The sequence below is a fragment of the Strix uralensis genome, chromosome 2 (genome assembly GCF_047716275.1).
Source record: "Strix uralensis isolate ZFMK-TIS-50842 chromosome 2, bStrUra1, whole genome shotgun sequence".
Taxonomy (NCBI): domain Eukaryota; kingdom Metazoa; phylum Chordata; class Aves; order Strigiformes; family Strigidae; genus Strix; species Strix uralensis.
This window is the reverse complement of record NC_133973.1, coordinates 121794212-121805236: the sequence shown is the minus strand read 5'-3', so window position 1 is coordinate 121805236 and position 11025 is coordinate 121794212. Positions and strand designations below refer to the sequence as shown.

The 11025-nt window shown below is 40.2% G+C and overlaps 1 protein-coding gene across 3 annotated transcripts; it reads right to left on the bottom strand.

Moving 5' to 3' along the window:
* Positions 1–490: 490 nt before the first annotated feature.
* On the bottom strand, positions 491–11025 carry MSANTD4 (Myb/SANT DNA binding domain containing 4 with coiled-coils). Of its 3 annotated transcripts, none has more exons than XM_074860172.1 (3): positions 10889–11025; positions 4430–5059; positions 491–2387 (listed from the first exon to the last, which is right to left on the bottom strand). In XM_074860172.1, the coding sequence occupies exons 2-3, from the start codon at positions 4889–4891 to the stop codon at positions 1812–1814; spliced, it is 1038 nt and encodes a 345-aa protein (XP_074716273.1). In that variant the 5' UTR covers positions 4892–5059; positions 10889–11025; the 3' UTR covers positions 491–1811. The 3 variants fall into 3 exon arrangements, with proteins under 3 accessions (XP_074716273.1, XP_074716275.1, XP_074716274.1); XM_074860174.1 differs by lacking the exon at positions 10889–11025 and adding an exon at positions 7440–7521; XM_074860173.1 differs by lacking the exon at positions 10889–11025 and having other exon boundaries at positions 4430–7542.

Below are 11025 nucleotides of genomic sequence, written 5' to 3'. Positions count from 1 at the left end.
GTATTAAGATTTGGTTTTATTTCTCATTATCCTACTCTGATTTTGACTGGCAATAAATTAAATTAACTTTCCCAAGTCACATCTGTTTTGCCCATGACGGTAATTGGCAAGTGATCTCTCCCTGTTCTTATCTCAACCCACAAGCCTTTTGTCATATTTTTCTCCCCCTGCCCAGCTGAAGAGGGGAGTGATAGAGCAGCTTTGGTGGGCACCTGGCATCCAGCCAAGGTCAACCCACCACATTCCGGAAGAAGAATCTCAGATATACTTTCCCCTGGGGCTTTTCTATCCAGCTGGTTTGTGTTTCCTTCCTTTTTGCTTTCTCAAGTAAGTGCTGGTTGGTTAAGTCCTACTCTGAAGTGCCTCATCTCTGATTTACTACACACAGAATACAAGGCACCAGCAACTTTGAGGTGCTGCAGTGTTGAGTATCCAGGTTTCTCTTCACATGTAGCCATTTCTCTGTGAAGAAACACAGTTTCAAGAGCAATTCTGGATTGTAGTAGTCAAATTTATTTCCACTGTAGAAGCACACTTGTTTCAGTAATAAAAAAATAACGTTTTCTTTGCAGAATAAAAGTAATCCTGTAGTGGTATAAATATATTTACTTGCACAAGAATCCATGAAAGTCACCCAACGTATATTCAGATTTAGTATTCTCATAGTCCCACATTTCAAATGGAGTTAAGTCTGGCTCAGTTGTAATTTAAACATATATGAAATAACAGAAAGCTTCCTTGCTGTTTTTATTATTTTAAATGAATACATTGCTTATGAAAAATACTGACAGCCTTCAGCACTATTTCTGTTTGACTAATTAAAACATACTATATGCCATCAAAGCCTCTTCTGGCTGCCTCACGGACATGGCCTCAGTGCTGGCCCAGCAGAACTACCATCAGGAGTGTTAGTGTTCAAGCTCAGTGCTCCTCAGTCTGTGCTCAGCCCCTGTGTCTCCACCCTCGAGACTCCCAGCACCAGCTACTGTCTTTCAAGGAACAAAACAGGTCTAGCAATTTCCGTCAGGGGGTCATCAAAGACTTATCAGGCAGCATGCCTGATCAATCAGGAAGTCCCCTATGCTATACTAAAACAGGTGCAGTACTACATATAGCATTACTAATGACCTGGTGCAACCAACAGTCCAGCTTATAGTAGGTATGGTCAAAGTGTAACTTTATCCAGGATGAGTACTTCATGCAAAAGGAAGAATACTCTTTTCTACACTTCATTCAGTTCAAGCCATGGAACAGTAAACACAACTGCAGTGAATTTAACTTTAACTTTTAGATAATTCTTGAACTCTTTTTCCAATTGTGGGGGTGGAAAAAACCAAAGAGGGGAAATTAAGTTTAATGAATCAAACGCATCATGACTCTGTGTTATTGTGTTCTAACTTATGCTTATTTACTGTGTGGGCTATCGTCAGCACCATGCCCTCACAACATATGTTGATTTATTCTGATCCTTCCTTACTGTTAGTACAGTGAAAAAAGTACAAGGTTCAGCCTTGATTCTTCTCAATGTGTCTATGAGAGGAGGACACCAAACTAATACAACACAATACTGAAGACAAGAGAACATAACACTTAGTTCTGATACACTGAAAAGCAATTTCACACATAAGCTCATTTATGTAGGCACACTGACATATTGAGCACCAATTTTTTTTTTCTTTTTCAGTTTAACATCAACATTCAACTCTGAACAGAAGAACGTGAAGCCTCTAGGACAGTTTCAGTATTAAGAAAAGAACTACCTCTATTTTACAAACATCAAAACACTAATGTTGACACTTCAGTCAAGAAGTTCACTGCAAGTGACCCTCTCTCTGAATTCGAAGGCGCTCCTTCTCCACTTGCAAGCGTTCCTTCTCAATCTGAAGCTTCTCTGACTCAAACTTCAGGAATTGCAGCCTCTCCTTCTCTAACTGCAAACGTTCTTTTTCAAGTTTTAGCTTTTCAGTTTCTAGATCCAGAGGCTGCATGATGGGTTTTTCTGTTTGTGTGAGGTCATTTTCCAGGGCAGGTTTTTCAGCATGCAGAGTCTCTAGCCTGAGTTTCTCCCATTCAATCTGAAGTCGCTCCTTCTCAATCTGAAGTCTCTCTCGCTCCAAGTCAACATGCCGCAACCGTTCTTTTTCAATTTGCAGGCGCTCCTTCTCCACTTGCAACCTTTCGGCTTCAATGTCTAGTCGCTGCTTCTCCAGCTCCACTTTCTGCTTCTCCAGATTTATAAGCAAGTGGGAATCTTCATAGGCTAGCCTAGCTTGAGCAGAGCTTAGATTTCCAAACTCTTCAATGTGGGGGAAGTCTGGTAGGTCATTTTCCTTTTTTGAATCTGGCAAAACTGATGATAGAATTTCTTCTTCTTCCTCAATAGGAAACTGTAGAGGAATGCGATAGACAAGAATTACATTTCAGTCTTTATGCCAGAATAAATTTGTTACAACTTGACTGAAAAGAACATACTCGTTTTTTTCGTCTTAAAAGTTACTCAGAGCTGTTTAACTCACATGCTGTGAAATAACCATGTTAGATCAAAAGACTGTTTTCTACCATTACACAGGTAGAGAAACATTCTTTACCTGAAAGTTAATATCTGGTAATGAAAAATGGAAAATCAGCTTGTCAGTGGGCATGCAAGAACATACAGAAAATACTGCATGATAGATATTATAAAGCATTCAGAACCACTGATAGAAAACTGGACCTAAAAAAGCATATGTTGTTCTTACTTTTCATATAGCTGAGTGACATTTATGTAAGCCACTAGGAATTTCTGTGACTATTTACCAGAGCAGCTGGATCCACAGGCTATGTGGTATGTAAGCTAACCCAGCCTTCACTAACTTGAGGATTCCATTTCTAGAAAATATTTAACACTAACGTTTTTCACATGCTCCTAACCCTTCAAACTGTATTAAGTGAGTCAATAAACAGGACTTGTTTAACCAATTTTACATTATCACACTTTCTGTAATGCTATGACACAGATGACTAGGTGGTTAGGATCGTTGCTCTTGGCAGACTCCAACAACTCATGCAGAATTATAGCCCTTATGTGCTACGGATTCATAGCACACAAAGGATAATTGTCTCCCACTAAGTATGCTGCAAAAGAAAGGCAAACTGACAAAGATATGGGTTCAGAAAATCTTAAGACAATGAGAGCCACTGCCAGTCCTCTGGCATTAGGGGAGACACTGTTCTTCAGCAGCTATCAGACAGTAGTCTCCCTACCGTTTAACAGCTTGTGCTGATTTTTCCCCAGCACACATCTCAACTGAGCTAAGACAGGAGTTGCTTCCTCCTCACCCCTATGCCCAAAGAAACCCCAAACCAAACCTATTTGAGTACCCCTTTTTGAAATGAGAACTATATTATCTGTATAGGCACAACAAAACTATCCAAACATTCGACTTCAGCTGGCTTCCTACCCCAGGACTGTCATGGTACTACTAGAAGTAACAACTCATCTACAGGATCCACAGCTGCTTGTCAAATTCACTCTAAAATTCTGACAGAGAGGAATGGCTGACTTATTCAAGTAACATTTGCATCTCCTGGAGGTTCCTTTTAAGAAATGGAAACAGTATTCTATTTCACAGAATCACAGAATCATCTAGGTTGGAAAGGACCTTGAAGATCATCTAGTCCAACCATTAACCTACCACTGACAGATCCCAACTACACCATATGCCCAAGCGCTATGTCAACCCGCCTTTTAAACACCTCCAGGGATGGGGACTCCACCACCTCCCTGGGCAGCCCATTCCAACACCTAACAACCCGTTCTGTAAAGAAATGCTTCCTAATATCTAGTCTAAACCTTCCCTGGTGCAACTTGAGGCCATTCCCTCTTGTCCTGTAGCCTGTTACTTGGTTAAAGAGACTCAACTGCAGTTCTCTGCAACCTCTTTTCAGGTAGTTGTAGAGGGTGATGAGGTCTCCCCTCAGCCTCCTCTTCTCCAGACTAAACAACCCCAGTTCCCTCAGCTGTTACTTGTATGACATGTGCTCCAGACCCTTCACCAGCTTTGTTGCCCTTCTCTGGACACACTCGAGTAATTCAATGTCCTTTTTGTAGTGAGTGTAAAATAACCAGTTTCCTTCAACAGCGTATTTTCATCCTACTGACTGAATTAATTCTTACCTATGGCACATACAAATGGAAAATATATGTGCAAATACATATTCAAACTTGAGGGATATCAATTTAATAATCAACATCCATGACCTTACACACAATCACAAGCTGCTAGATTTGAATACTATCTCTCTGAAACATATTTGTTTCTACAGTTTCTTTAATTCACACATTCAGAAAAAACAGAAACAGATGCTATGGAGAAACACAGCAAAAAGCCTTATGCTGAAATGAAACAAAGGCCATATTGCATATAGCTAATATATGTCAGTCACTCACTTCAAAATTCTGCGGATCCTCCTCTTCCTCTTCTACTTTGATTTCTGTTAAAGATCCACCGGCTTCTCTGAAGTCAGTGATATTTTGCCATTCAAAACTAGATTCAATTGCAAATCCCATTTTCTCATCCATGTCTTCATTGAGAGAGTCATCTAAATTGGATGAAGGAAGGTGAAACCCAGCACCTACTACTTTGATGTTTGCATTCAGACGTTTTCTCTTCATGAGTGCTCTCCAGTCAAGGTATCGCCTTTTCACTTCTGTCCCTGTTCTCTGCTCTCCTTCACCTACAGCATTTACACACTCTGCTATTTCCTCCCAAGCTTTCCGTTTCATCTCATTAATTGTTGTATTAAGTTGCTTTGAAAAGAGTACTTCTCTCCTTTTTCTGATTTCCTTAAGGAGAGTCTGAGTTTCCTGAACGCTAAAATTGCTTTTTCTTTTTCTTTTTAATTGTTTCATTTTTTCCAGCTTTAACCTAATAATTTCACCACAGTAGACTATAGAGATGATCTGACACTAATCGGTTATTAATACAAAGAAAATTTAAAAGCCAATGAAAGCAGAGCTCAGTTCTTGTCAAGTGAATTTTCTCTTCACTTTGTAGTATTTTCCTATTTGTCAGGCTTCCTAAGAGAAAAAGAGCAAACAACATAAATCTCCAAGGTATACACTGTGTATTTTCATTTAACCAACTTGACTCCTAAGTCATAATTTAAGGAATGCGTATTTTGAACTGATCGTTCATTTGATAGAAGAAAACCATTTTGTTAAACTCTGAATATAAAGTAGCTATAGATACCTTCTCTAATCTCATATTAATTATAAATCCATTAATATATCCGCATCACGAACCGTTAAGGTTGAGTTGGTATTTCCATTACAAAAATACAGCTATTTTCCTTCAACTCTGAGTTTTGCCAGTTGGGATTTGCTAAAGGCTGAAATTTGACTTTCACATTTCAGTTTGAATGCTAAATTATTTCCAAAAGAAGCTAAAATTGTTATATCATTACTTCAAAAACATGAAATGTTTAGGTGACTGAAATTTCTGAGACATTTTAAATGAGACACCATTTTCAGCCAAAAAAATATAGATTACTATGAAAAGTTGAAGTTTTAGAGGCTCTTCTGACTTATCTTAATCACAAAAAAAGAACTGGAGCAATTCTGCTGAATGTCAGAAAATAAATACTAGTTCAAACAGATGTCATGCATTAGAGATGTTTTAACAGGAAACAGATTCAGGAATAAATCACTATATGCCCATAGTAAAGCCCTTCTCTATCCCCACACTGCAAAACAGCTCATGTCAAATGTGATAGCAGGTTAAAAGTTCACCCAGTCCTCTACCCTCAGCAATAGCTGGTCCTGTGACCAATGCTGAAGAGAAAGTTAAACCCCATAATACACCTGACAGATTGTGCACAAGTCTGTACAGAAAGCAGAAAGTTTGAGTGGGAGAAACAGGGGACTATTAATGCAGTGATGAATATATCATAGACCACATTAACAAAAAAATAAAGAAAAATTCCAAAACAGAAAGCAGAGACTGAGGGAAAAAAAAAATGGTTCTTGGTCACAGACTGCTTGGTAATGGTCCAATTTAGGACTTCTTTTGAACTTTCTACTGTACCATGTTACCTACTACTTTAGGTAAGTTTAAAAGACTTTAAACCAAGTAGGCCACCAATTCACTATACATTATTTACAGTTTCAAGCTGTTGTGTTTGTTCTATTAATCTAGTATAGGCTTTTTGTCCACCTGAAGCAAATGGCTTGCAGATTATATATTCGATTGGTACTAATGGACTTAATCCTTAAACAACTTCCCCCCAGCTATACAGGATTCTTAAATTCCTAAGTATTTTTTTGTCCTGTTATTCTCCTAAACTTGGTTAAAACATACACATCAGCACATTACACAAAATCTCTCAATTTGAGGGATAACGCACATAATAGTTTAGACATTGTTCTTCATCTCCTATGTGCTATTGACTGTCAGTAAGTGGTTCACTTGCAAAGTTTCTCATATCAAGCAACATTCTTTCACACCAAACATGTAACCATGCTGGCATCAAATATTTTTTAAAACGTTGTATTTAGGAAACTGGTTTACTGCTTTTCCTCGTTAAAATATTGTGCTCACTGAGAATCCACTTAGTTCCGATGGTTACTAGCTAGCAAATATGCAAAACCCAGTACCAAGAAGAAATCAACTACATAAAGCATGAGCTTGTATCAGCATGGACCACTTTACAGTGCTCCCATGCAGTTACCCAGCACTTTTGACTCCTCAGACTCAAGCTGGAAGCCGCATGTTGCTGTTTAAGATGCATGAAACTTCCCGCCTTTCTGAAAATAAAATACTAATTGGTTTTGAGAAAGGGAATTATTTTAAAAAAATAATATAACATACTGTTTTAGTGTAGACCCTTAACTTGACATGACCAGTACTAAAAAAAAAAAAAAAAAAATGCTGTAGTTTAAAAAGTCAGATTTACACCACAGCACAGCACTGTGTCTGCTAGAATTACAGAAAATTTTTCTGAGACCTTTTATCTGATCTTTAAGCGTCTCCCTTAACCTTCATTATTGTAAGTTTACCACGAAAAGATACTTGGGCTTTCAAGGAAGCAGCATCATATTTACTTGTCTGGCAGTAAATCAATTTATTTGGTACTTGCTGTGCTTTTCAAACGCAAATTACAGCGTTAGTGCTTTTCTATTATTATGGCAACTAAATTTCTTGACCTATGTATCAAATTCTAAGTTAATCTTGTGTAAGTTTGGGTTGTTTTTTTTAACTTAAAAGTCACCAAGCAAGTAAATTCTTCAGAAAAGTTACCTGCACACAGAACAAATTAAGAGCACTTTTAGAAGCTTCATTGTTAATAAGGCAATTATTCTGGACTGATATATTGATTAAGCTGTGATTCCTGGTTACTGGGGAATGACCAAGTACTCATATTTTCACGCTGGCTTTAGAAACACACACATTTGCACTTACCTGTTTTCAAGGTCGGGAGTGTGTGTGAAAGACAGAGATAACCATTCTGAGTTGGGTCTTCCAGGTAAAAAGAACTTCATAGACTTCTTGCATACAATGTAAGTTTCACAAGAATTATAGTATTTCTGACTTGTCAATACCAAGACACTGAAGCTCTGTTTATAAGATCACACTTATATTTACTGAAATCAGCAAAATTTCACATTTGATTTTAAGCATATACTTAAGTGAACATTCAAGCACTTTGCTAACTACGGAATAATGAGTCAGACTTTCCAAAGTACTTGCCAATTGGATACCTCAAACCCTTGAAAGTACCAGCAGATACTTAATTGTCTCTTAAGGTACCTAAATATCAGATTTATGCTGAACCACAGCTGGTTTTGTCCCAAGATATACATTGGCCAAATCCTTTACTTAGCCCCAACTGGGATGAACAAGGTTCTGGTCATTCCCCAGTAACAGGGAACCACAGGATTTTAGAGACTAATATGATATCTGTAGTTACCCTCCCTAAATTTCTCAGTGGGATAGAGTGGGCACAATTACAGGAAAACAAAAAAAGGGTTTTCAAAACAAATTTTCTTCATTATTTTCTAAATATAATTCTACATGCATGTGGAAGACACAGACAGCCAAGCTTTCACCTTAGCTCCAGAGAAGGTGGAGAGTTAAAACATGAACATCAGGCTATTCTGTGTGTCAGTCTCACTGCTCATTGCACAGGTGTTGTCCATCACCTGTCTGATCTCCACAGCCACTCTCTGTGAAGTGCCTAATCTTGGTTTTAGATTTCACACGGTAAGTCAAGCACATAACCTTTAAGAATTATAATACTAACTTGGAAACTCCTGGCATCCAATTCTTTTATTATGTAAAGTTTCCTTTTAGACTTTTTTTCTTTTGCAAGAACATGTCTGATACAAGTCCCTGAATTTCCCAGTAAAACAGCAGCAAACCCTACCTATTTTAAAACTCATGACTACTAAATTCCAATTGGTAAGGACATCTTACCTTTTCTAACTCTTTACTTTTGAAAGCATATTGCCTCATTAAAAACAATTCTATTCTTATCAATATAAATGGGTGTTAATGAATTGTCTTAACAGTGTATTGACTCCCAACTACTGTGGGACTGTTTACCTTTCTGATATATTAACTAAAAAGCATTATTATCTAACTAAACCTGAGGTTTGAGATATTCTGTTTTCTAACACTGCTAGATAGTCTCAAGGATATTCCTCTTTAATGCAGAAAAATGAACTGTTACATGCTTAAAGTATATAAGGGACATTAATGGTAATAAGCTAGGATTTGTACAACATTCTAGATAGTCGTAGAAGAAAAAACCCTATCACCATTTTGAAAAGCATGATTTGCAAAAACGTAACGTAGAGCATGTTTAAGTTTTGCTTTGATATGAAGTCTAAAACATGAAATGCATACATTGGGAAAAAAAAAAAAAAAAGTAGACAGACATTACAGTTTTTCCGAAATCAGAACTCTAACTGCTCTACATTTTAGTGTCTTTAGGAGAAGATTCCACAGCAAATATTATTTTCTGAGTGCAATAATTGGAAAGATGGGCAGTTCACTCAGAAAAAGTATGTGGCAATAAGAGCTGAGGTGAACAAAAAAATCTGGTCAGATCAAGCCACTTAAACCACTATGAAGGTAAGAGAAAACATGTCCAAGAAAAAATTTTGTTACCAACTATATGACCAGAAGTACTTCTGGTACATGACCACAGACATCAGTTACCTGACAAGAAATAGCTACAGTCTGGTCAAATGACAGACAAATCCCAGGAAATAACAGAGGATGCAAACAGCCCTTTATGTGATCAGCCATGCATCCATCATAAGACGCAGTGCTAGCTGCAAATGCAAAATGCGTATTTTTACAGTTCAGGTAGAAATGAAAAGTGCTGGCTAGAAAAGAAGAAACAATTCTGATCATATGATAACAAAAAGATTTCAAGGGTCTTCCAGGACAGAAGGCAACATGGAGCTGTAAGTCTGATGCAGCCCTGTCAGGCCAGAAGCAACCTATGGTCAAGGTCCTCATCAATAGACTAAAGAAAAACTATTTGTCAGGGTTGAAATGAAACAAGTATTGCAAAAGTAAACTGAACACTCCATAAACGCACATACGGTGAGTAACTTTGATATACTTAATGACAGAGGCATTCACATTCTGCCTCTGTGTCGTGTCTCATTTGCTCACACCTTATTGTATGATCACATGTTGGACCAACAGAAAAACGAAACAAACAAACAAACAAAAAAAAAAAAACACAAAACAAGCAAGCAAGGAAAAAAATTTCCATACATTCAGCAGGACTGATGGACTGTTGTCAGCATCAAACCTGAACTATTCTTTAGAAAAATCATGATTTTTTTTTTTTTAAAGTATGGTGTCTTGACGGTTTGCCTTTTTCTTTTTTTTTTTTTTTTTAAATAATTTCAGAGCTTATGATTGCAGAAAAAAAACCTTTCAACCAGGAGGACGTGCTACCTATATTTATTTTTTTTTAAATAACATCTGAGAGTCTGAGGATCTTTGCATGATACTAAAGCCTAGGGCTTTCTGGAAAACTTTGTATGTGATTCGTAACGGATGGCTACCTTGGCTTGGAACAACTTAGGCATTTGTACTAAGCGAGGCTTTAGTCCAGGAGGATCTGGGTGCTGCTAAACAGGCCACCAAAGGGACAGTCCTCCCTGCAAGAAGCTTGTGGCTTGAGCACATGAAAAGGCAAGCGCTGCAGGGAACCAACACCACCTACAAGGTCAATTTAGCGAAGCAGAGAGGAGGTACGGAGAACGGAAAGCAGCTGTGGATTCAGGCTGCGGAATCCACAGATTCGTCAGTTCCAAGTTCCCCTTCCCCTGAAGCAGCAGTGACCACCAAGGGGAGGAAGCCTCCCCTCCGAGCAGGGCGAGCGTTTCGGAGGGACGAAGGGAGGTACGGCCCCAGCCCCGAGGCGGCCCAGCAGTCCCCGAGCCAGCGGGGCCGGCGTTGCCCCGCCAGGAGGCGCGCACGGAGCGCTGCGGGGGACAAGGAAGGCAACAAAGAAAGGCGCGGGCACGGCCGGCTACCCCGGCCGACACGCCCCCGAGGCCCGCCGGGCCCGCTCCGCCGCCACGCTGAGCCCTGGGGAGCAGGCGGGCCCGCGGCCCCCGCCCGCGCCACGGGTCAGGGTCCCCCCGGCAAGGGACCCGCGGACGGGCCGGCGGAGGGCTACGCCTCTCCCGGGAGGATGAGGACGGCGGCCAACCGCCACACCGCTCTCAGGGGCCGAGGGCGGCGAAGGCCCAACGCTCTCCCTTCCCAAAGGGACGGCGGGCTGCCAGCGCCCTGCGTGGGGAGCGGCCGCCTCGGCCAGGCCCGCTCCCCGCCCTGCTCCGGTCCAGTCCGGTCCCCGGGGAGCCGCGCTAACTACTCACCTGCGCCCAACTCTCCCCTCTGGGTCGCCGGCCCTTTAACGGCCACCGCCCTCCCATTGGGCGAGCTATGTGCCTGTCAGTCCTTCCCGCACGTCTATTGGCGGCCCACGTCCGCCGCTCCTCTCCCGCCCCGCCCC

What these genes read in the sequence shown, in the direction of transcription:
- MSANTD4 (XM_074860172.1), bottom strand. Translation starts at nt 4,891, where the DNA reads ATGAAACAATTAAAAAGAAAAAGAAAAAGCAATTTTAGCGTTCAGGAA. An exon ending in AGGATCCGCAGAATTTTGAA is followed by an intron (nt 2,388 to 4,429) that starts GTGAGTGACTGA and finishes ATTCCTCTACAG; the next exon opens with TTTCCTATTGAGGAAGAAGA.